The sequence below is a fragment of the Episyrphus balteatus genome, chromosome 2 (genome assembly GCF_945859705.1).
Source record: "Episyrphus balteatus chromosome 2, idEpiBalt1.1, whole genome shotgun sequence".
Classification (NCBI taxonomy): Eukaryota; Metazoa; Arthropoda; class Insecta; order Diptera; family Syrphidae; genus Episyrphus; species Episyrphus balteatus.
Genome location: NC_079135.1, coordinates 105,230,456 through 105,258,005, shown reverse-complemented (window position 1 = coordinate 105,258,005; position 27,550 = coordinate 105,230,456). Strand labels below are relative to the sequence as shown.

The 27,550-nt window shown below is 29.2% G+C and overlaps 1 protein-coding gene across 2 annotated transcripts in view; it reads right to left on the bottom strand.

The window, feature by feature from the left end:
- LOC129911426 (furin-like protease 2) overlaps positions 1 to 27,550 on the bottom strand; it is a 280,911-nt gene that overhangs the window by 22,926 nt on the left and 230,435 nt on the right. For both annotated transcript variants that reach the window (XM_055989229.1, XM_055989230.1), the window contains exon 12: positions 11,493 to 11,767. In XM_055989229.1, the coding sequence (XP_055845204.1) occupies positions 11,493 to 11,767 (275 nt within the window). The remainder of the gene's footprint in view (positions 1 to 11,492; positions 11,768 to 27,550) is intronic.

Genomic DNA, 27,550 nt, shown 5'->3' with positions numbered 1-27,550 from the left:
TTGATTGTGTGTTGAGTTATAACATTCTACGTCACACTGTCCTATCGTGTTAAGCCGTATATAACTTCATTTCTTCTACTAGACTACTTCAATTTTCTTGCGAATATATACCTTCTACCACAACACAACCAAACCTATCATATACCAGCAGCAGTCTTGACATTAAAACACTGGTAATAAATCCTTATTAAGTTGCGAGGATTTCAAGAAGGCAATGTAATTAACGTTCATCCTTATACACTGCCTTATTTCTGCTTTCTCACACACAACAAATAATACATACAACCTGCCTTTCTGTATAGCTACCTTACAATCGTCGTCCATATCATCGTTCATTTGCCCTCTGTTAGCCATAAAGACGTTTATGGAAAAATCAGAGGACGCAGGATATCCTTACGCCATTCGCCATTTCATTTGGGTTTATCCCATGGCTACTACAGAGAGAGAGAGATATTTCATGCAATTTTCTGCAGGCTTGTGGAAAGAACGAACGATGACTGCGATCTGCGAAGACTTTATATCCGTTATGAACGAATTACCAAGCTGTTGGTAAGCCCGTATGTCTGTAACAGAGCAGTAAATTACAAAAGTCACCATCACCGTCGCACTGAGAAAAATGAAGAACTCATCGTATAAAAAAAAGGTGGTTGGGGGAAGAAAGGACGAAAATTATATACAAATATAAGCAAGGCACAAGTCTTTGCAACATAAAATTGCGGATAGTCGCACAAATGCACGATATATCAAGAATACATACATTCTTTCCATTATGGTTTATGCCATCTTATTATTGTGTGTAATGTTACAATGTGTGTGTGTGTGGGTGGGTGAAGAAATTACCGGAAATCGTTGAACATCACCAGTTGACCTTCTCCTCTTAAAGGTGTAGCTTTTTTTTACAGGGTGTTTAATGGAAAATAAAAAGTTAATGGTTGCACAACGGACAATAGCTGGGTAGAAATTATATGTCATCCATTTAGAGTATAATTCAAGATAAAAAGATTTTAAATGAGTTTGTATTCAAGTCGGGAGAAAAATGTTTAACAGTAAATCATGGTTTCTGTAGAATTATTGTACAGCGAATTCAAAGAAAACCCATTAGCGCACCTAAAGATCACCAAGAATTCTGAGAAATCTGAAGGAAATTCTTTCAAAGAAATTCCATCTAACATTTGCTTTTAATAGGTAGGTACCTACTCCTTGATCTTCACTTAATTAGTTGGAAGTAATTGCTGTTCAAATCAAAGTTAAAGGGTTTTTAATAGTGTTTTCCTATGAAAATATAGTTCACATTCAGTTTCCACCAAAATAGGTATACTGCGTGACAAAAAAAATAAAATGCACGACTGGGTCGCACGAACTTGCTCTTAGAGTTAAAGTTGCTTAAATTTTTAAGACTTTTTATATAGAAATTTGGAAAAAAAAACAAAATTCGTTTTTGAAAAAAAAAATAAAATAAAATCTGAAATTAAATTGCCCTCCAAAACAAGTATGTAGTTTTGATTGATATATTAACATGCATTTTTAGAAAAAAAATTTTCAAAATCGTTAGAGCCGTTTTTTAAAAAACTAATTTTTTATAAATATTTTTTTGGAAAAAAAGTTTTAAAATAAAATTAGTATGCCATTTGGTAGAAATCACTAATCAACATCTTAAAACAAAATTTCAAAAAAGTTCAATGTCCCGTTTTCGAAAATTCGATTTTTCAAAAAAAAAAATTCAAATTTTTTTAAAAATCCAAAAATTATTTTTTTCAAAATTTTTATTTTTGGCTTATATTTAAATTATATAAATGCTTCTTCACAAAAAGTTTCGTTGAAATCGAATAAGCAGTTTCGGAGATAATCGGATTTGAAAAAAACGGTTCTATGGCAGGTACCGTTAATAATGATTTTCAAAAAAAAAATTTTCTATTGAAAGATAGACTTTAGCTTAAAACTAACATTTGAATTTTTTAAACAAAAACGTTAGAGCCGTTTTTGAGCACTTTTAACTTTACTAAAATCGGTATATGACAAGTACCGTTATTTTTGGTCCAAAAAAATTAATTCCAAAAACCCCTCTGGAGAGTCGCCAAATAACGCTACATACCAAGTTTGACATTAATCAGTCCATCCGTTTAGGCTGTAGCTCCTTATACAGACAGACAGACAGACTGACAGACAGACTGACAGACAGACAGACAGACAGACAGACAGACAGACTTCCGGGACCCACTTTTTTGGCATTGTCTACCATCGTAATGTCATGGAAAAATGTTATCTCAACTTTTTTTTTTGTACGAATGCATAACTTGATATATAGTACCTATATCGCAAGTAAAAATGAATTAACTTTTGTTGGGACCTAAGTACTTTTGGTGGAGTTTGTTGACTGTTTCAAAATAGAATATCGCACTTCCAGTATAAAAAAAAACAACAAAAGTGAAAAAAGTAATTTTCTGAGTTAAATGTCGAATCATCAAAAATTAACACCTACAAGTATACATCTTGTTAATTTGAGAATAATGAAGTTTCAGTGAATTGGAAAGTTTTTAAAAATAAAAATTGTTTTTATAATTTTTTTTAACTTTGACCTCGAATATTTTTAGAATATTTAGATTAATAAAAAAGTTAATAAACCTTTTTTGTGGAGAAATCTGTTTCCTACAAGAATATGTCATGAGCGTTTGATTATTATAATTTTTCAATTTGTTACAAAATTAAGAACAAAAAACAAATTTTTAAAGATTTTCTCGATTTTTGAACTTCAAATATCTAGTAAACGGTTAGATAATTGAAAAAAGTGTATAAGGCCTTTTTTGTAGAGCGTTAAATTTTCTACAAGAATATGTAAAAAAAATTTGCTAAAAAGTCAATTAATAAAAAAATGATTTTTTTTGTAGTAGAAGCTTGATGTAAAAATGGAAAATTGCAAAGCGAAAACCTTCCCATTAATATTAAGAGCTCATATTTGGTGTGTATATTCTAGAGGTGTCTAGCAATCGATTTTTCGGAGTACAAAATCGAAAAAACGAATTTCGATTTTTTTTGACCCACCCTAATACATATTCAATGTATCAAGTTATGCATACGAAATAAGAAATAGTGTGTCTCAAAAGTCCGTCTGTCTGTTAGTCTGTCAGTCTTTCAGGATGTCTGGCGGTTTGTTTAAGGAGCTACAACCTGAACAGATAGGCCGATCTACTTCAAACTTGGTATGGATCATGTGCACAGGGGTTTTTGGAATTAATTTTCTTGGACCAAAAATAACGGTTTAATTTTCTCAAAAACGGTTCCTACGATTTTTATCAAAAAAATTAAAGTAGGTATTAGTTCTTAGTCTAAGATAAAAGTTTTTTTCAAAAATCGTTATTAACGGTACCTCAAATAGAACCGTTTTTCTGATTTTCTCCCAAACGATTCACTTAATTTCAATGAAACAAAAAGCATTTTTATAGTTTATAATAGATATAAATCAAAAATTAAATTTTGAAAAAAATAAGTTTTGGATTAAAAAAAAAATTGATATTTTTTTTTAAGGTACCTACTTGAAAACATTTGAGACATTAATTTTTTTGAAATTTTTGGATTTAGGTGTTGATTAATAGTTTCTAGTAATGGCATACCAATTTTATTTTTAAACATTTTTTTTTCAAAAAATTATTTATTTAAAAAATTTTTTTCTAAAAATGCATCTTTATAAAAGAAATTGAACTGCTGACTTGTTTGGGAGCTCGATTCCATTTAAAGATTTCTCTTTTTCTTTTGAAGAACGAATTCTATGTTTTTTTTTTTATTTTCATATAGTAGGTACACTTACCAAATTTGTGTCAATAAGTCTAAAAATTTTTAGTATTTTCAATTCCAAGAGCAAGTACATTAGACATGCTTTTTTTTTGCTTTTTGCCCTTAATCAACATTTTGAGGATGCTATGAAATGTTGTAGCCTATCATTTTATAATGATTGTTGCAAGTCCATTAAAACGTGATAGGTCTCAGTACATGAATTTTTTCTTAGCACCGTCAATCCTTATAATCGCCCTTCTTACTCTGATACTGATCCCCATTCAGTGGCGTATTGAGGGGGGGGGGGGGGGGGGGTCAGGGGGCTTTTAATAATATTTTTCTCAAAGATATTGGAAATAGAAATTTTTGATATCTCAAAATCTAAGTGGTCAACAGGTTTCCTTAAGAAAATTGCAGTATTGCGCTTCCGATTTGGATTAAAGAGCACCATATTACGAAAAAGCATATATATTTGGGATCAAAAAGAATTTCATTTAAAATTAGTTTTTGTGACTTTCACGTTCTGCATTTCACTTTTTGCGTATTCATTTGCTGAAAGTGAAATAGGTGTTCCGCATTTTTTCACTCATTTAGATTTTCAATTCAATTTAGAATTCAATTCACTATGTTTCTGTTCGTGAATTTGGGGGCATTTTCCAATGAATTGCAGTAATTTCACTTTAGAAACAAAATAAAAATGGAAGTTCCCTCAGTTTTGACAGTTATAAGCAATTTCGAAGTTTTCGAAACCGATCGAAATGAAGAATATTGATATTTCACTTCACGTGAAATTGAAAAGTGATTTGAATTCACTTTCGTTCGAATTGCGGAACATCGTCGTATATAACGAAAATATTGATAAGTATAGCCCAAAAACTCTTGACGTGATATAAATTAATCTGTAAACAGTTTTGGATTCAGCACATGACAAAGTTCGAACGAAATAAAGAGTTTTTTTTTAAGGATGACTCAACTCCTTGCTGTTTGTGTAAAATTTTTGCGACACAAGAACTTTGAAAAAACACTAGGTACTCTGAATGTGAAAGGAGGAGACAGTAGTACGAATCTGTGGAGAGCACTATAATGCAACTAGGTATACCACTTTCAGTACCGCAGCACAGCGTTTAACTCTCGATCAAAGATTAATAAAAAGAAATGAAAATTTTTTCGCACATTTACCCTCTAAAAAATTTTTGAAAAATTTTCGAAAAATTTTCCAGCCCACTCCAAAATTTTTTCCACTGCCCCATTAGCTTATTGTTGATCTTAAAAATCCTTTGTTCAAATGAAATTGGTGAAGATACATACGAACTTATTTAATAGTCCCATTTAAAAAAGCATTTGACAATTAAAATACTCAGAAAACGCCTAACGACAGTTAAGAAAAAAATATCTTACCCACTAACCTTTTTATTGGAAAGCTAGGAATCAGCATTTGAAAAAAAAAAATTAAACAACAGGCTTGAATAAAATCGATATTGGGAAGATAATAACAACCTTTGAGATTGCACAGCACTTCAAAGTACATTGCTTTAAAGGCTACTCTAGAGAAAATTTCGGTAAACTATAGCCTAAAGCCGGAAATTTAAAAAAATATTAGCTTGTCAGGTCCAAAAGTCTCAAAAATAGTTTATAAAAGTTGAAAGTTGATCAATTGACAGTCATCCTCAAATAATGACATAATATTTTTCTTATGAATATATTGAATAGAGTAGAAAGTAGTTTTCCTATTTTTCAATTTTCTCAAAAACTAGAAGGCTTAACAACATGATGGTTTTCAGTATTTGATAAGGAATTAATTGAATAAGTTTTCATTATCGATTTAACCCGTATTGAAGTACATAGTCTTGACAAAAATTGTATTCAATGTATTTTTTCATACATATTTTTCACAAATGTTGACTTTGAAATCGATTATTTCAAAAACAACAACGAAAACAACAACTGATTAAAACAACTTTTTAAAAACTCAAATTAAGTGTACAATTCTAGCTTTTGAAAAAGGTATCATTGATAACTGTAAATGTTGCCGTTGTTTTTTAATATTTTATTAGTAGTTTTTTAGAAAATTGCCCCTCTCGCCTAAAGGGGGGGACATAGACGATTTGTTTATGTTTCTCATGAATGTGTTATGAATTAAACATTCAACTGTTCTATTACTTTATGGTTCATGGAACACCCTTTATCTATATCAGAATTATTCATTCGCACGTTTTACATTAGCCACAGACTATAGCAACAAACATATACACACAATAAGCCTTAAAAGATCTGTGCGAAACCATTCGATATATAGAGCCTGCCAATGGTCACTATTATGGTACATATTAGGCACGGCTTTTTATGGCCCCCTTCTTTTTTTCTATATCCACATTGTTCACCCACCTTCTCTTATATGATGATGATGGTTATGGTGACGAAGACAACGACGACGACAACAACCAGGACAACAAGGACAATGACAATGATGGGGTGATAGTCATAACGATGAGAGAGTTTTTATACAGAAAAAGAAAGAAAGAAAAGTTATACCCAGCATGATCGTAAAAGGTTTCAGTGTTTTTTTTATTCTCACATTTTTTTTTTTCTAACATTGCTCTTTGTGATGATGATTCTAGATACATTTAGTACCTCGAGAAGTCGTTGTCGTAGACCACCATTGCCATAAATATATATACCTTTATTATGTAGTGTGCCTGTAATGGGCGTAAGTGCTACCATATCCGAGATAGAGCCTCTTTTCTTTCTTTATACCAACCTACAGAAACGGACCGGAAGGACGAGACAAGTGTAAGAGCGCATTGTTCGTGATTTATTTTTATTTCGTTTTTCTTTTGTTTTGTTTTGTCTACACTTTCAACAACCTGGTGACTCTATTCTGTATGTATGTTACTGTTATTTGCTTTAAAGAGAAAATAATGTCCTTTTTTCACAAAACGACCGACGACGAGGACCAACGACGACGACCAGGTCACGGTGACCTATTTAAAAATTTATTAATATAATTTTCAGTGACGATTAGTAACCATTTAGGTGGAGGGATGAGTTAAGCTCAAATGTCATTAAATCCCTTAAAATTCATTTGGACATTACAAACACACACACACATGTTAAGCTCAAATTCCACGTGATTTAAGGGTAAGTGGTAGGTTAGAGGTATAGCGATGATGCGGTTGTTAAGCAATGTCGTTATACCTATAAGTGTTCTATGTGCGGATTATTTCAGTTTGATTACCATGGGTTTGTTATTGCAGGTGAGTCACTATGTAGATGGGGAGTTGAATAGAGTATAGATAGATAATTATGCTTCATTATGTCAATGAGATTATCAAAATCGTAAAATTTTAAATTCAATTAAAAATGCAACTTTCAATATTTGTGTTTAGGAAAGGTTAAAGGTTACTGGTGATACTACAAAAATTTTCAAAATGGAAAGTGAATAGCGTTGTATCAAGATAGAGGGCCAGAGCACATTCAGAATCTTAAGATACCAACAAAATATGTGTTTTCGACACCATACATGATACATTTTTTTTTAATAATTTCATTATACCACCTTTCATTTTGAAGATTGATTAGAGTCTTAGCCTATTAAAGCCGTAGCTAGGATTTCACTTCGGGAGGGGTAAGTTCAGACCGAGGAAATTTTTTTTTTACCTGCGAGCGTAAGCGAGAAAAAAATTTTTTTAGAAGCTTTCCAATTCTATACAAAAACTGTATATGTAGTAAATTATCATATAAAAAAAATACTGCACACATAGATACAATCGATGGTTTAAACAGCAGTTAATGGACAAATGGACTTTTCTCTCACTGATGGTTTGTAAAAAATATTTAGAAATAACCAAAAATTGATGACCTTGTCTTTTAGGCTGTTTGTCCAAAGACAAATTTTTGACATCCACACATGTTGAATATTAAATGGATACATTTTGGTAATGGCTTAAAAGTTTTCTTAAGCTGCAAAATAAAAGATTTAATGGTGTTAAAAACATTAGTAAAGGCTAGTACGCAGCTGAAGCGAAACGAAAACTTTTGAAGTCTCCAAAGTCAACAGCGAACTTGTTAACGAAAAAATACCAGTTTAAGTGAAAATTTGGAGAGTGTTCACTCATTTGTTACTTACTTTTTACTGCCCTGTGCATTTTTCTTGATTCCAAAAGCAGTTTTTTTCACTTTTAATTCATTTTTTTTGTGTTAGAAATTATTTTCTGTTGTTTTTACTAGGTTTTTAATTTTTAATTTGGATTTTTACTTGCGATATAGGTACTATATATCAAGTTATGCATTCGTACAAAAAAAAAAGTTGAGATAACATTTTTCCATGACATAACGATGGTAGACAATGCCAAAAAAGTGGGTCCCGGAAGTCCGTCTGTCTGTCAGTCTGTCAGTCTGTCAGTCTGTCAGTCTGTCAGTCTGTCAGTCTGTCAGTCTGTCTGTCTGTCTGTATAAGGAGCTACAACCTAAACGGATGGACCGATTAATGTCAAACTTGGTATGTAGCGTTATTTGGCGACTCTCCAGAGGGTTTTTGGAATTAATTTTTTTGGACCAAAAATAACGGTACTTGTCATATACCGATTTTAGTAAAATTGAAATATCTCAAAAACGGCTCTAACGATTTTGTTTAAAAAATTCAAATGTTAGTTTTAAGCTAAAGTCTATCTTTCAATAGAAAAAAATTTTTTTGAAAATCATTATTAACGGTACCTGCCATAGAACCGTTTTTTTCAAATCCGATTATCTCCGAAACTGCTTATTCGATTGCAACGAAACTTTTTGTGCAGAAGCATTTGTATAATTTAAATATAAGCCAAAAATAAAATTTTGCATACTTGTTTTGGAGGGCAATTTAATTTCAGATTTTATTTTATTTTTTTTCAAAAACGAATTTTGTTTTTTTTTTTTCAAATTTCTATATAAAAAGTCTTAAATATTTAAGCAACTTTAACTCTAAGAGCAAGTTCGTGCGACCCAGTCGTGCATTTTATTTTATTTTGACTTTGACAGAATACTCGATGATATTTTTTCGTTAGAATTTTCGTTGTCGATTTTGGAGACTTAAACATTGTTCGTTCCGCTTCAGCTCTCTTTTACAACTTCAGCTTTATTAACAAAAATACACAAAACCCCTTTGATCAAAAATGTATTCTCTAAAGATACAAATTTAACCTGCACCCAGAACACGATAAATCTTCAGCAGCTGAAATTTTGTCTTTTCACCTCTATAGTGTCCATATCCTTGGCTTAATATTTAACTCAATTCAGCTCAAATAATTGTTTTTGTTTTATTAAATGTCACTGTTAAATAAATTGTATATTACGTCTAAATTTGAAAAATCTAATTTTTAACCCCTATTTCCGAAGTTCAGTAAAATATTTCAAAAAATGTTGTTAACTTTTACAAAAATAATCAGTTTACGTGATCTACAAAAAAATTTCAATCCAAACTGTCAATATTATAACGTTTAAAAATTAAAGTTTAAATATTTAGGAACAATTTTTTTTTGCATTCTCGTTTCTTGTTCATATTCAGCCTAGTTTGCTGTGTTACCACAAGCTTTAACAAGTCCCTGGGGTGTTGGGCCCGAATCTGAATTTGACTAAAACAATTATTTAACATACAACTTTAAGAATGGCATTCCCAAGAAAAAACAAAAAATGAAATTTTTTTGTGTTTATGTCGGATTATTTAGCAAAAGCAAATTGTATACTTAAAAAGAAGAGACAATCAATTTATGTTTATCCATTTTTGTGTAAGTACGACTTATGGTTCCCACTTATAAGAGGGTTGAAAATTTCATTCAAATAAGTATAGGTACTTCTTATAAAAAAAGAAAATACTTTTATCAAATCTTTTTGAAAATTAACCGCTGCGAAATTGGAATGGACTTTAATGGAGATTTTCGATCACTAAAATATAAAAATATTAAAATTAAGAGTTAGTACTCGACACTTTTAAAACACTTCCATCAAAAATGTGATATTTTGTTTGAAAAACGAGTATCAATAATGTCTTTCGTCATTTAGGCTCTGTTGTAGTAATCAAATTTTTGTTTAAAGATGACAGTTTTAAGTTAACTGTTACCTCCATTTGAAATGTGTTTGAAAATAAGTGTTTTAGGTATTTTTTAGCATTTTTTAGCATTTTAACAGGGTTGCCGTATTTAAGAGATATGATACCTTACATTTTTCAGACAAATAAAATCTCGGCTAGTATTTTGTGCATAATTAATTTTAAGTTCTATGAAATATAATACCATAAATATCTGTCCCAAAACGAGTGTTTTTCTGAAACAGAGTTGCCGAGTACTGACTTGTAGTTATGAGAACGCAAGTGACATTTTTTTTTTAGATAGATTATAGCCCGACGTAAGATTGTATCTTCATTTATTATGAGCTTTTAAATCTATCAAATAAAATACATTAAGTTTGGAAAACGAGTGCTTTTAATGTTTTTTTTTTAAGGCAGGGCTACCGAGTAGGTACCTGTTCCTTCATATTTCAGAGATGGTATCTCAAAAATTATAAATAGAGTTTTTTGAGTTTTTATAATATAGAGTTTCTTGTAATATTTGATGCATTTCTCTACTTAAAACTCTATTAAAAATGATACAGTAGAGTACCGGAAAATAAAACCATACCTATTTTTTTTGTATTAAACAGTGAGTATTATAGTTTTTAAGTAAACTTTTTGAAATCTTTCTTAGTACTCTAAAAAACTTAGACAGAACTGATAGCTATTTTTCTATTCTTTTACCAAACACGGTGTGAATTATAACTTCTGAGAAAAAAATCACATAATTGTGTTAGTGTGTTAGAAAATTTATAATAAAATGGATATAGGATAAGCGGGTAAAAATGCAAAAGAAAAATGGTGGTACTGTGAACGTGTGCATTAAATAAAGATCATATAACTTTTTCTCTCTTTTACAACTTTAACTAGGGCATAAGTAAACGACTTTAAAATGGTTTTGTAAATATACTATTAATCGATTAAGGACCTTTAAAATTAAGCTCCAAAATACACAGACCATTACCAAAAAAGCGATCTTAATGTATACAAATTGAAGGGATAAAATTTAACAACTCCATTTTTCGTCTTTCTTTTCTTTTATATTCCTTGTATCCAATTCTCTCTTCTGAAACTGGAATAATAAATAAAAGAGAAACTTTTCTTTTGAGCAATTAAACTAAGTACATTTTTAACGTATTGCCTGCATCATTAGAGAAACTCCAATTGCAAATTTCCACCATATGAACATTCCAATTCCTTATCCTCATAAAAAAAGTGGAATAGTAAAGGGAAAAAAAAGGACGAAAAAAAAACCTATTCACAAATTAGACATTCCGTGCACGGTTTAGCTAAAAAAAAAAAAAAAAACTAACCCATTGTCCTTTCTGCAGAAGCGCAGCGTAGCACGTTCTACATGAACAATCGCCGCCAATGCAATGATAATCTGCACAATGTGCATGGAAATTCCATTTGACCAAGGACAACACACTCACATTACCATAACCATTGTAATCATGCAAAACTTTAAAAAATACCATTGAACACATTCCTTCTGCCAACCCAAACTCAACCGAACGAAGGAATGATTGTAACACAAAAGAAAAAAAAAAAATGTGTATAAAAATAAAAAAAAAAAAAGAAAAAATAGAAGAAGAATACGAGAGAGAGAGAAAGTAGATAGATATAAAACATGAAATCCACTTACATTCATCGCAATTTTCACTTCCGTTTACGATGCATTTTGCCTTTTTATTCTTCATCCAGTTATCCTTGCAGCTCAGGCAAAATCCATTACTGCTACATGTTGCACAGCCCGTAGGACAGGCCACACACTCCTGCCGCTTTTTGTCCGAATAGTAACCATCCGGGCAGCTATTTAAACATTTGCCATCCAACGCATACCGCCCCGAACGACATGTTATACACTGGGACTCCGATGAGCCATTGCATGTGGCACAAGACGAATGGCAGGATGCACAACTGAAAAAAATAAAAATAAAAATGGAAAAATGTAAAAAAAAACCGGAAACAACAGTTGAACAAAATTGCAATCATTATATATAGTCGACAAAAAAAAAAGTCGAGAAAAAAAAATTGGTAAGCTTGAGAAGACAAAATTAAGGATTTTTCTAGAAAAGTATAGCTAGTTCCTGTTTTGGAGATATTTCTTTTTTTTTTCTTCTTATAGTCATTGCTTTTCGTCCTTAAATAACAAATTAGGCAAAAATCGAAATAGCTCAACTAGTATCAAGAAAAAAAATATAAAGAAGAAAAACAAACGATAAAATCGGATTCTCTTCTTAGTTTTCTTTATTTTCTTCCTTTCGACAGGATTTTGTAACAACATCTGGAAATCTTTCACAATTTTTTGTCTTAACTAGAAACAAGTATTTGAATTTGTTTTCGATGTCATCAGTTGTGTTTTTTCTATTCTATTTTTTTTTTTTTTTTTTTATTCTTTTCTCTGATCATAGTTTCAAGAGCCCTTCAGATTGAATAGGAAATAGAAACTACAGTTAAGCAGAAATGTACAAAAAACTTGACATTTTTTTTAACGATACAAATCTTGAATCTACGATTTTTCTTCTTTTTTTTTTTTTGCTAACTGAGAAGGAAACTAATTTTGGCTCTTACCACTAACGCGATTGTTGTCACTACTTTAATAAATCAAAGGATGGCAAGAAAAGCATTCACATTAGAGAAATTAAAGAAAAAGTTCAAGTAGAAAAAATGATACCATCGAATGTTTAGATAATTCTAAGTTCAGCTTGATTAATTTCATTTCAAGTCCTCGAAAGTATAAAAGAAATTTTTGTTCTATATGTTTTTTTTATATGAAATCAATTTGTGATTTAAATTTTAAATTGTTCTCCAGTTATTATTATAAAATTATTGACTTCGTAAAACTTTTTAGAACATTTACTAAATTCACAGAAAAAAAAAACACCCTTTAATCCATGATATTCTATATACACTTTAGACGTTTGTTCTAATCTTAAATGTACAATTATTGCTAGATTTTAATAATGTTTCTTAGTGGAATCTTTCAATAATAAAAAATTGTATTTTCAACTGAAAAAAAAAGAAACTTTTAATTTAAAAAAAAATATACACTCATTTAATTCTCCATTCGAATGAAAAAGATAACATTTGTAAAAAAGTTGTTTTTTGAGAATATTTGCGATTTTTGAATACCTCCTATATTCTACTTAAAAAAAAAACACACTTTTACTAGAAATAATTTTGTAGAATCTTCATATTGCATAGTAAAACACAAGCACCTTTGTGTTAAATAGTCAATAAAGTTTTTAGACTTCATAGCATTAAAAAATTATAAGCAATTGAATCGTTTATTTCAGAAACGACATAAGTCCATGAGCGTAAACTTTTCAGGAGCAACAAAAAACTGTTTTTTACTTAAAATTCCACAACACTTCAAATTTAGAGTATGCCGAGTTATAATCTAGCCTAAGATGCATTTAAAAACCTTTAAAATATAAACTTTTTTTTAGGTCTTTGTGGGTTTTTAAGCCTTTAAAGTCGGTGGACTTATGTCGTTTCTGAAATAAACGAAATTTTTGTGGTAAAACTTTTGTTTTTATTTAGCTATAGTTTTTGAACCCTACTTTCGATTTTAATAAATTAAATAGCAGTAGATAGTAGGGTGGGTCAAAAAAATGCAAATTCGTTTTTTTGATTTGGTACTTCGAAAACTCGATTGCTAGACACCTCTAGAATATACTCACCAAATATGAGCTCTTTATCTTAATGGGAAGGTCCTCCGCTTTTCAATTTTCCATTTTTACATCAAGCTTCTACCAAAAAAAAAATAATTTTTTTATTAATTGATTTTTTAGCCAATTTTTTACATATTCTTGTAGAAAATTGAACGCTCTACAAAAAAGGTTAAATACACTTTTTTGAATTATCTAACCGTTTAGTAGATATTTGAGGTCCAAAAATCGAGAAAATCTTTAAAAATTCATTTTTTGTTCTTAATTTTGTAACAAATTGAAAAATTATAATAATCAAACGCGCATGACATATTCTTGTAGGAAACAGATTGTTCCACAAGAAAGGTCTTAATAATTTTTTTCAATAATCTAACCATTCTAAAGATATTCGAGGTCAAAGTTTAAAAAAAATGTGAAAACATTTTTTATTTTTCAAAATTTTCTAATTCACTGAAAATTCAATATTTTCAAACTAGCAAGATGTTTTCTTGTAGAGACTTAAACGTTCTATAAAAAGTTCCTGGGCAGCAAATTAATTGCTTTAACCGTTTAGAAGATAATCGTATTCAAATCGCAATGCATACTTGTCATAAGAAAACTATTGAAATCAGTGGGCATTGGTTTGGATACGAATATGTTCTTAACGGTTAAAGCAATTAATTTACTGCCAAGGAACTTTTTATAGAACGTTTAAGTCTCTACAAGAAAACATCTTGCTAGTTTGAAAATATTGAATTTTCAGTGAATTAGAAAATTTTGAAAAGTAAAAAATGTTTTCATATTTTTTTTTTTAACTTTGACCTCGAATATCTTTAGAATGGTTAGATTATTGAAAAAAATTATTAAGACCTTTTTTGTGGAGAAATCTGTTTCCTACAAGAATATGTCATGCGCATTTGATTATTATAATTTTTCAATTTGTTACAAAATTAAGAACAAAAAACGAATTTTTAAAGATTTTCTCGATTTTTGGACCTCAAATATCTACTAAACGGTTAGATAAACGAAAAAAGAGTATGAAGTCTTTTTTGTAGAGCGTTCAATTTCCTACAAGAATAAGCAAAGAAATTTGCAAAAAAGTCGATTTATAAAAAAAATAATTTTTTTTTGTAGAAGCTTGATGCAAAAATGGAAAATTTAAAAGCGGAGGACCTTCTCATTAATATAAAGAGCTCATATTTGGTGTGTGTATTCTAGAGGTGTCTAGCAATCGATTTTTTGGAGTACCAAATCAAAAAAAAAAATTTTGATTTTTTTGACCCACCCTAGTAGATAGAGTAAATCTTTACCTTTTTATAGATGTAAAACTTAAAGGCTTGCGTGTCATGATGTTTCCCAAAAAAAAAATTTAAAACTGGTAAAATGTCATATTATTCAAGAGTTAAAAATGCTGCCACCACCAGAAATCTGGCTATAACTTTTGAATCCTGAGTACAATTTTAATAAATTTAATAGATATAGATAAAGTAATTCTTTACCTGTTTATAGATATATAACAAAAGGGGGTGCGTGTCAAGATTGCTGCCAAAATAATTTAAAACTGGTAAAAAGTCATGTATTTAACATTCAAAAATGTTGTCACCGGGTGAAAATTTTCCATACATTTTGAACCCTTTTCTTTCAGTTTTCGTATTTTGGGGGGTCTGACATACTTAATTTTTTTTCAGAAGATGAATAATTATACATACCTAAATGAGAAATTTCCAAAAAAAAAATTTTTTGGAAAAAGTGGACTTATTCTGTTTCTGAAATAAACGATTCAATTGTCGAATTGTTCAACGTTTGCTTTCACTCATCCCCCCCCCCCCCCCCTATTTCAAAAAATACCCTCCTACCAAAAATTTTTGTAGAATCGATTTAAAAAAAAATCAAATGTTATTTTTTAAACAATATCTATCTTTTGTTAAAAAGTTTTTTTTCCAAAAATCATTATTTCTCATTTATGACTGAATCAATTTTAACAATTTTTTTGTATACAAAAACATTCATATATGTAGATTTGATAGCATTAAGAGCCCCCGCACACTACAAACTTTCAATCGGCCGACAGTTTAGTCGGCCTCTTAATCAGAATGAAAATGTATGAGAGTGCGCACACTACAACGATTAAGTATCGGCCGATCAAAAAGTTTGTTTGATCGAAAAAAAAGTTTGTTTTGCTACACAATTGCCTTCAAACTAAAATATTTCCTAGCGACCCGACTGTTTAGTCGGCTGCGTGTGCGCGCACTAGGATCCCAACCCGACTAAACTATCGGCCGATAGAAAGTTTGTAGTGTGCGGGGGCTCTAAACATTAAATTTAAAAAAAAAATTAAATTTGACATTTTTAGTTAGAAAAATTCAATGTTTTATTTTTTTTTTTAATTTTTGTTAAGGTGCTACACAAATTGATAGTCAAAATTTATTTGAATTAAAAAAAAAAAATATGAAACTTAATGATAATAAAAAATAATTTTCATACTTTTTTGACGATGCTGTTGTGCATTTTTATTTTGCACTGAAAAATTGAAATTTCCCTTAAATCCCCAAAAATCAATTTTTTTCAAAAATTCAAACTGCTGCCGTTTGTCCACCTCGAGTTCTTAACATATGAAAAATTATTGTTTGTCAACCGACGATTTCTGGTTAAGGTAAAGTACTCGAGGTAGACAAATGACGGAAGTATGAGTTTTTAGAAAAAAATTTTTTTTGGGAACCTTGAAATTTTCAGTACATAGGTTCACTGCGGTGTATAAAGTAATTTTTGTTTGGATTTTTCAGTGCAAAATTAGATTTTTGAATATCTCCATCTCCATAGAGTGGACAAACGACGATTGTCGTTCAAATAAAAAAAAATAATTTTTTGGGATTTTAGAAAACAAATTATATTTTGTACGAGAAGCTTTAATTTTTTTTTTTCTTAAACTTAGTTTACACAGAAAATGATTTTTGATATGTATCAAGAACTCGTGTTGGAAAAACGATTGGTACATTTTTGAAAAAAAAATTTGAATTTTTCAGGGGAAAATTTTCTTTTTGGAATTTCAATTTTTCAGTGTAAAATATTTGTTTTTTGAATATCTCCTAAGCGGAGTAGAGGGTGGAAAAACAAAAATCAAGGTGGATAAACGATTGAAATAACTCGTTCTATACGTCTACCTTAAAATTAGAGCGTTTTAAACGGTTTTTTCATTTTGAAATTAAAGTATTTGCTTTAAATTTTTTTTAAGAATAAACTATAAACTTGTAGCAAGTTAAACCTTCATTTTATTTATAATAATCTCACAATTATGGAATTCACTATTTTGAATATTTTCATTTTAAGTGAAATTTAAATTTAGTGTTTAAATTCTATCGATGTCAAATATTAAAAAAAAAACTCTTTTTACACACATGTGTTTTTTTTAGAATGGATTACCTTTAAAAACACGTAAAGGTTTTAAAGTTTCGGTTAATTAGAATATGAATCACAAATATTTCATATTTTATTCATTAATTTCTAGGAATAACGAAGGAGATTAATTTTTCCCACAAATATTTGTTATTTATTTTATGTGATAATATGAATAATTCTTAGAATACAAATAAAAATAAATAGTTAAATATTGATACATTGCAAACTTTATTTTTTTTCTATTTGGTTATTATAAAAAGTCGTAATTTATTATTAAAATTATATATATTTTCAGTAAATAATATTAGCACTATTTTTTCTGCCAATTCCAATGGGAAAAGACTTTTATAGTGTTTGTTGGAAATAAAAAATCATGTGTTGTTTTTGATACTAAAAATTAAAATTAAATTCGGTGCAAAATGTGGGATGAGATTTTCATTTTTTTTTGTAAAATAACTATATCCAATAAAATTGTTTCGTAACTGGTCTGAACTGTTTCCTTTTTATGTTGTATTAATTTTAAGAGAAATGCTAAAAAAAAAAAATAAATAAAAAAATGTCATACAAATAAAACAATAAATCGACACATGAATTAAAAAAAATTCATCGATCCGTTTTCAAAAAATAGATTTAAAAAAATGTGATTCATGTTTTTGGAAAGTTTTATGTATTTTTAATTTTCCGATAACTAAAACGCTTTTGTATGAAATTTTTTCGTTAAAATTTGATCAAGTCAAATCTCTTACGAGTAAGTAGCTTAAATAACGGTTAAAAAAATATGCTGACGACTGAATATTCGCTTAGTGATACAACAAGTAGATTGAGCTCAGATAGCTCCAAAATAAAAGTTAAAACCTACAGATCTACGGATCTACTTATTAAATCAGGCAACTGAAAATATTTTTACCAGAATGAGTGGAAGTTACACCAAAAACAAAGTAGTTAAAATCCTTTTTGTCAGCTATATAAAAAATATAACTTCATTAATTCTTACAATGCTTGCTATACCTGTCTTATATCACCGCTCTAATAATTTCCATCTATAAGCAATTAATCTCAAAATCTTTCATCCATTCCATATAGCACTCAATCTTTTATACAGGTTCCTCTTTTCATGTAAATTACTATGAAAAAGGTGGTCACTCAAAAAAACGCCCACCATTTTTACTTTCCATAAATATCATTTCATTTCATTTTTTTTTTCTCCTTTAACATTCAACTATTGAAAGCTACAATGCACAAACTAACTTTACAACAACAAAAAAAAGAAAAAAAAAAACACACTGAAAAAAAAGCAAAAATAATAATAATAATAATAAAAAAAAAAACTCTTTAATGTCCTTCTACTTTTGCGTTGGGTGTCCTGCAATAACGTTGATAGCAGCCTATTTATTATTTTTATGATATTTCATTAATTTAAGACTCTATCTATCTGGCACTATATAGACTATATATTGTGGGTGAATCAACTTCCTTTTTATATTGAATGGGAAATGGGGGGAGGTAGGAGACATACTTTTTCATTGAATGGCATTTATAAAGCCTCTCTCCGCTAGCGATTTCATTACTGTCCCTTTTTGCTTGAATCGCTCGGGTCCGAGTCGAGAGTGTCCTTTCTGAAATGGAGTACCGAGTAGAGAGGTACCAATATATAGGACATAGTACTTCATTGGACAACCTCTTCTCACACTTTGTTCATATTAAAATAAAGTCAAAAAGGATGACGATGACGATGAGAAGGATAACAACTATATTCGATGTTGCTTCTTTGGACTGTCGATGATGTCGAGTCGGTCGGTCATGATGGCGTGGAAATTCGTTTTTCAATTTTTTTTAAAATTTTTTTTTTAGTATTTCATCGTTTTGAAATATTTCCCTCCACGGGGAATTATTTTTCGCTATCGATATTGCTCTTAATATTTTTTTTCTTTTTTTTTTTTGCATATTTTTGCTTTGGACACAAATTAAAGGAACGATAAAGTTCCATTTTACATGTTTTATATAGAATGTCCTTTAGAAGGGACACGATATTGGATTTCCAATCAGAGTTTACAAGTTTTTCTTTTTTATATTTTTTTGTGTAATAAAAATTCCAAAGGATATTCATTTTTAGATTCTCTCAAAAGCCTTATACACGTCATAAACAGGATATCATCGATAGCAAAAAATATTCCTTTTAATAGTGTATACCTACACTTTACGCACTTAAAGCCTTCAAACAAGAGTTTCTTATTTATCAGAATCAAAAGTCCAGTCCAGTGATTGAAATTATATATTTTTTTTTTTTTTGTTAAAAAAAAATCATTTTAAGACCTAACACAAGCAGTTTTTTTTTTTGAAGAAGGTTCACAGAGTCCTTCTTATAATGTGCCAAAGCCATCAACACAACTGAAGGACGATGTTATATAGTCGTTATGGTCTGGTCATTTTATGGTCTGCTAGATAAATCAATATTATAGATACTTAATAATTTTTGAGAGATGGTACTCAAACATCTTTTGCAATATCATTTTTGAATGGATGAAAATTTATGTATCTATATAAATACACTTCAAATATACTTTTGCAATTTAAATGTTTGCTTTTTGGATATTTGATGGGGATGTTTCATTTATATGCTTTTTATAATGTTTGACTTGTGATATAAGACGATTGGACAAATTTTGCATGATACCTACTTAGAAAAAAATTGCACTTAAGATGACAATAAAGCTTTGAATTTTGTAGATGTAAGTATGTACTGGAATAATGTTTGAATAGAACTCAAGCTATTACCAACAATCGAACGTAAATTTGGAAAATAATTTTTTTTTCTTACAGTGCTCACACATCTTGACCAAGGATCTATGTAGGGAATTAACGCCTGTGGGTGTTAGTTTAAATAAAAGAAACTATACTCCGCAGGTGGTATATGCTTTTTAATTTGGAACATTAGCGAGGTTTAGTTCCTTATGCGATTTGTTCAAATTTCATTTTGAAATAACTGAGAATTGTCAAAAAGGGCCAGGTTATGTATTTTTTTATTTAAAAACTCTTTGACTTTGGCGCTTTTTCTGGTGAATTTACATAGACATAGGGAAATATAAGTCAAAATTTTCAACGGGCTTTTAGCTAAAAGTAAAATCGTAGCACTCATTTTATTAGCAAAAAAAAAAAAACATATTATAGTCCCTGTCACTGGGTTTTTCTCTGAACTTCAAAAATTTACTCAGAAATTGCTTGAGGACTGATCTTTCAAAAACTCCTTGACCAACAAATTTTCGATATTTTTGTTTGTTTCTTTTTTCATATAAACCGGATGCTTGTCTATTCAGCTCTAATTTCTATTTTAAAGACCTCGATACAAGGACTTTCCACTGAGGTACCATTTTTTTAATGGAAAAGGCAAGTTTCTGTATTATTTTTTTTTTTTTTAATTTATCTTTCTGACTCCTTCTTTCGCAGAAAACACTTTTTAATATTCACTATTATAAAAAAAGGAAAAGTTAAAAATTTTAATTATTTCAGTGTCAAATATACAACTGACTTTTCACATGAACGATAAGAATTAGATGAAAAATCACAAAGTTTACCGTAACTCTTCGGGGTCTTAACCGAAATTGCTAAAACTTACAGACGTGATCGATCGTACCAAGGGGCACCTATTTTATATTGCAATTGTTGCCAATTTTACTTTTTTTCATACAACATAGTACGAAAACCGTCTTGCCCCCATAGGTGGTCTTGCCCCCACTTCCCCTATTTTATACAATGAATAGTAACAAATTTTCAACAAAAAAAAATATTTTTATGTAGAATTTGAAAAAAAAGATAAAAGGGATTTTCTTATTTTTTTCAAAACCCATTGCACAAAAAAAAAACCCAGTTTTTGTACAAAAACAACCTTAAGACCCAACAACTACAATTTTTGTCTTAAGAGCGGAATGTCTTATTTTTATTCTAATTTGAAAAAAATGTGTAACATTTTTTTCTCAATTTGCTTCAGTGAAAAAAAAAAATCAAAACTTAAAAAATATTTGTTCTCAATTTTTTTTAATTTGCTAAATATTAGAGAAAATTACCAACAGATTTGAAAAGTGAGTAAAAACAGTTTTTCTTAAAAACAACCTCGTTTGTTGGTTATAGAACTAAAGAACAGTTTTTCGCAGAATAACCGACCTTTTAAAAATTCTTTCAAAAAAAATGTGTTTTGAATTTTGAAATATTTAACTTTTTTTTCAAATTTCCATGTCACTTATTCAATGTTTTTGCCAAATAACATAATCAAAGCAGGTATTTTTATTTTGAAAATAATGAGTAGGACCATATTATGACTTAAAAGAAAATTCTACTCCATAGACAAAAAAAAATTTCACTATGTACCTACTTATTTTATAAATCGAATAAAAAATCAGAGTAAAATTCCGAAGTTCAGAACCAAAAACTAGACAATTGGAACTTTTTTCAAAGACATTGTGTGGTAAATATAATAAAAACTATTTTATAAATTGTTATTAACGATACCTGTAAAAGAATAGTTTTCTTATATTTTGAATAATTGATAAGAACAAAAGCTTTTAAGTAACCCTAAAATAAGTACGTAAAATTTTCGAAAAACACATTTTTTGATTTATTGTAAAATTCAAATTTTTGAAATCGGTTGAATGATTTTTTTTTTAACTTTGATTTACAAATTGCATAGGTACCAATTTTTTTTTTTTTTTGATTTTAGAAACTTTTTTTTTTATAGAAAAATTATTTTAAAAAAAGGCTCTAACGATTTTACAATTTCTTTTTCAAAAATTCGTTCTCATTAATTATTGGCGTCAAATATCATTTGCACAGCCATTTTTTGTCAAAAAGTTTGTTTTATTCGAAAAGGCGGACAGAAAAAATTATTGAATAGAATTTTCTTTTTTTTAAAACAGTAAACGATTAAGATACAAAACATATCGATCTTTGATTTAGTTGTAACTGCTAACACTCAATGAAAAAATTTAAAAATTTTAAAAACGAAGTCCAAAAAATGGAAAAAAAATTAATAAAACATATTTTTTGACCTCTAATTTAGCTATTCCTAAAAATTTTTTTTAATAAGTAAGAGTTTTGAAAACTTTCATATTTATGTTTTTCAAACAATTTACTTTTTTGGTGTTATATTCTTGTTGCCAACTATTTTTTTTAAATGAAGTTTAAAACCGAAATTATAAAAAACTAGCTGACCCGGCGGACTTCGTTCCGCATTTTTCTAGTATTTATTTCCAATTTTTGGCCTTGTAATGTGTTTACCTTTTCCAATACAAAAAAATCGGGCCACAACTTGATAGGTATGTGGAGCACAAACATAAAATTGTATAAAGTATTAAAAAAAGCAAACCATTTGTTTGATAGCTATTGTTGAATTATGTAAACCAACAGTTTGTGATTGACTCACTGTTTATGTGAGATTATAATTTATGTCTTATGCGCCAACTTAGGTATACACATTTTGTAATCTCGATATCAGTTCTGTGCCAAACTCTAATTTGTAAAGTTCTCCAATGTAATACTTTTATATTAAGTTATATAATAAATGAATTCTACCTTTAAATAAATGAAGTCAATTTAATTGGTGTTGCTTATTTATTTCAACATGGTAGCAGAACAAGGTTGACTAAATAAAAATTAAAACTTAATTAAAATAGAAAAGAAGTAGCACACTAAAAATACCATGTGTCCAAAATTGAGCGAGTGTCATTATGAATAAAGAAAAAATTGATGTGGACAAAGAATCAATAAGAATAAGAAATTTGTTTGCAGAAGAGTTTGTGAGAGTGCTCGAAATTAAATTTTTTATTGAAAACTCTGAGAACCTAAAAAGTGAAAAAGAAGAAATGGCTTCGTATGTTAAAGTTGATGATGTCGTGATTCCTATATTTGATGGGTCCGAATATGCTAGTTGGAAAAGGAGAATACTAAAATTATTGGAGTTTAAAGAATGTAAAGCTCAGGCAACAAGACAAAGATTAGACACAGAAAATGAAACAGCATGGAAAAAGAATGACATAAAAGCTACGAATTATATATATAGCTCAATATCAAATCGTCAATTAGAATACATCGGTAACCTAGACACAAGTTTGGAAATAATTAAAAAATTCGATGAAATGTATTCAAAAGAATCGACCGCATTACAAATTGTCTGTCGTAGTAAATTAGAAAAAGTTAAATTGAGCAATTATGAAAATGTGACATTATTTTTCGATGATTTCGAAAAGGCCTCGAACGCATTGATAATTGCTGGCGGTAAATTAGATGAGCAAGAGAAGCTGCGATATATGCTGAAAGCACTACCTGAAGAGTATTGCTATATAGGTGATTTGATTGATGTACTGCAAGAAGGAGAAAGAACGTGTGACTATGTGAAATCGAAGATAGTCATGAAAAGCATAGAAAAGGAAAGCCACAGGACAACAAAGTCAGACAGAGATAATTCAAATGTATTCAATGCAGAAATGCGAAACAAGTGTTTTAAATGCGGGGTAACTGGTCATATACAACGATATTGTAAGCAAGGTGGTACACAATTCAGCCGAGGGCAATCGAATTCATGGAATTCTAAATCAGCGCATCGAGGTGGTTACAACAGAGGGTATCAGCGGGGAGGTTACGGCAGAGGTTTTCATCGAGGAGGCAGTGGTAGAAACTACAACCAAGGTCCACAAGTGTCATCACATGCCAAAGGTAATGATCATGAAAATGTGTTTGTTGCTGAGGTGAGAAATGCAGAATCAAATGTTTGTTGTAATAATAACGACGTTATGACAAATGGCAATGAAATTATTTGGATTCTTGATAGCGGCTGTACGGATCATATTGTAAACAGTGATGAGTATTTTGATGAATTTGTTGTTTTAAAAGAACCGATAAATGTTAAGCTAGGTAATGGTAATACTTTGAAAGCTACAAAAATTGGCAACATAAAGACTATATTTAAAAAACATATATACGATTCTGAAATAACTTTAAATAACGTTTATTTTGTAAAAGAGATGAAAAAGAATTTAATTAGTTATGCGAAAGTGACAGAAAAACACAAAATAGTATCTACATATAATAATTCTAAAATTTTTAACAAACAAGGAAATTTAATTGCAACTGCAAAAAAAGTAGATAACTTGTATTTTATGAAAAGTCTTGTAAATAATGCAAGAAATAAAGAAATAACTGTTAATATAGCTAAAATTAATCAAATGTCAGAAAAAGAAAAATGGCACAGAACTTTAGGACATGTTAATTTTCAGTATTTAAATAAACTATGTAAAAATGAACTATTAATTGGTTTGCCAAAAGATTTAGGTAATGAATATATTAAGTGCGCTACTTGTATTGAAAGTAAGATGACAAATTTAAAATTTCGTAATAATAGAACTAAAGCTAACAAAGTGTTAGAAATTATTCACACAGATTTGAATGGGCCACATCAAACTACAGGTTGTCGTGGTGAAAAATATTTTTTAACATTCATTGATGAATATAGCAAATGTGCTAAAGTTTTTTGCATAAAATCTAAATCTGAAACATATAAATATTTTGTTGAGTATGTAAATTTAGTTGAAAATCTAGTAGGAGAAAAAATAAAAATATTGCAATGTGACAACGGAAAAGAATATTTAAATGGAGATATTTTTGAGTTTGCTAGAAATAAGGGTATCAAAATAAATCCATGTCCGCCGTATGTACATGAATTAAACGGAATTGCAGAACGTTATAATAGATCAATTATGGATACCGCGAGATGTTTATTAAAAGAAGCTAATTTAAAAAGAATTTATTGGCCTGAAGTAATATTGGCTTCTGCTTATTTGAAAAATCGAACAATTGCTAATACCTATGAGTTTAAAACTCCATTTGAAATATTTTTTAATAAAAAGCCGAGTGTAGAGCATTTGAAAATGTACGGAAGTAGAGTATTTGTAAGAACGCCTGAACAATTAAGAGGAAGTAAATGGGATGACAAATCGAAATTAGGAATTCTGGTAGGCTACAATGAAAATAGTTATAGAGTATTGATGAATAGTAAAATTGTAAATGCAAGACATGTCGATGTTATAGAAGAGGGTGTAAAAATAATATGTTTAGACGAGAACAAAGATAAAGAAAATAGAATAGAAATTAACGAAGATAATGAATTAGAAATTGAGGTAAATGAAGATATAAATAATGAGCATGCAACAAATATTAGCCAAGACAGAGAAAATAATGAACAATTAGAAATAAGGCGATCAGATAGAAAGAAAAGTCCAATAGTTAGATACGGTTGTGATGAGCATGCAAAAAATATTAGCCAAGACACAGAAAATAATGAACAATTAGAAATTAGGCGATCAGATAGAAAGAAAAGTCCAATAGTTAGATACGGTTGTGATGAGCATGCAACAAATTATATATATGTAAATTATTGTGACGTCCCTATTAGTTTTGATGAAGCAATTAACAGTAACGAATCGGAAAATTGGAAAAGCGCTATGAATTCAGAGTTTAGAAGTTTAATTGAAAATAAAACCTGGCAATTAGTTGATAAACCGAAAGATAAAGATATTATTGATGTAAAATGGGTTTACAAGAAAAAGAATGAGAATACTTATAAAGCTAGATTAGTTGTACGCGGATTTCAGCAAAGAGAATATATCGATAATGTTTATTCTCCGGTAGTTAAAATGCAGACTTTAAAATTATTATTGTCATACTGTTGCCAAAATGAATTTAAAATAGAGCAAATGGACGTTGAAACAGCGTTTTTAAATGGCAAAATTAGTTCTGAAGTATATATTAAACAACCTGAAGGGTATGAACGAGACAAAAATAAAGTCTGTAAATTGTTAAAATCATTATATGGTTTAAGAGAGAGTCCAAGGTCGTGGTATAATTGCTTTAATGATTTTATAATAAAATTAGGTTTCGTAAGAAGTAACTATGATTATTGTTTGTATGTTAATCGAACTGGAAATCAAGTAACATACATACTTTTGTTTGTCGATGATTTGTTAATATGTAGTAAAAATCAAAGGGAAATTAATGATGTCAAACAAAAATTAATAAATAGATTCAAAATGAAAGATATGGGCAAAGTTAAGATATATATTGGAATTGAAATAAATAATAATTTGGAAGAAAATGAATTAACGTTAAGCCAAGAAAAATATATTGATACACTTGCAGAAAAGTACAATTTAAAAAATTCTAAATTATATGATACCCCTATGGAAACAAACTTAAAAATAGATCCCGCATCAGAAATAGATACAAGAATAAAATACAGAAATTTAATTGGTGAATTATTATACATAAGTTCAGGTACAAGGCCTGATATAGCGTATAGCGTTAATTATTTAAGTAGATTTCAAAATTGTTACACTGAAACGCATTATAAATACGCTTTAAGAATTTTGAAATATTTGTATAAAACTAAAATTATTAAACTAACTTATAAGAAAATTAATGAAAACGAAATCCTAGATTGTATGGTAGATTCTGACTGGGCAGGAGACAATATAGACAGAAAGTCCACTACTGGATATGTTATAAGAATGTACAACAATATAATTTTTTGGAAAACACATAAGCAAAACACTGTAACAAAGTCCTCCACTTTTGCTGAATATATTGCACTGTCAGAAGCAGTAACAGATGTAATTTTTATAAAAAATATGTTGAATGAATCTTTTGATGTAAAAATTAACGATCCAATTAAGATATATGAAGATAACTTAGGAGCATTAATTATTGGAAAATATGGAAACTATACAAAAAATTCAAAACATATAGAAGTTCAGTATCATTATGTAAATGAGAATTATGAAAAAGGAATTATTGATTTAATTAAAGTAAATTCTGAAGATAACATTGCAGATATTCTAACGAAAAGTCTATGTAAAACTAAATTTGTAAGCATAAGAAATTTATTAAAATTGAGTTAAGATAAAATTATTAATTGTTTAAAAATGAAAATAAAAAAGTCACAAACTGTAGATTTAAGTAGGTGTGTTGAATTATGTAAACCAACAGTTTGTGATTGACTCACTGTTTATGTGAGATTATAATTTATGTCTTATGCGCCAACTTAGGTATACACATTTTGTAATCTCGATATCAGTTCTGTGCCAAACTCTAATTTGTAAAGTTCTCCAATGTAATACTTTTATATTAAGTTATATAATAAATGAATTCTACCTTTAAATAAATGAAGTCAATTTAATTGGTGTTGCTTATTTATTTCAACAGCTATAATAATTTTAATTGGAATGTGTGCGAAGTTTCATTAATATTAATATTATAAAGGTATAACAACAGAAATCTTCAGTGGAAAGCAAAATGGTGCAGCTATGTACTTAACAGATCCTATGGAGTTACAATAATTTTGCTTTCCCAGGCGATATGTATGTTGTATGCTTGCCACTGTTTTTTGCTGTTATTGGAACGGGTTTTTTGCGTTAAATAGTAAAAAAATGTTGTTAAAAACAAAATCTTATGTGTCTCGAACTCCTTTCAATCACTTGCAATCGCTACTAAAATTTGATATTTTTTGGCTATTTAGGAAATTCAAAAAGTAGCGATCTTTTTGTTGTAAATTGTAAAAAAAACCGACTTAAAGTGAAAAGATTCCGTCCTAATTCTATGCATACGTCTAAACATT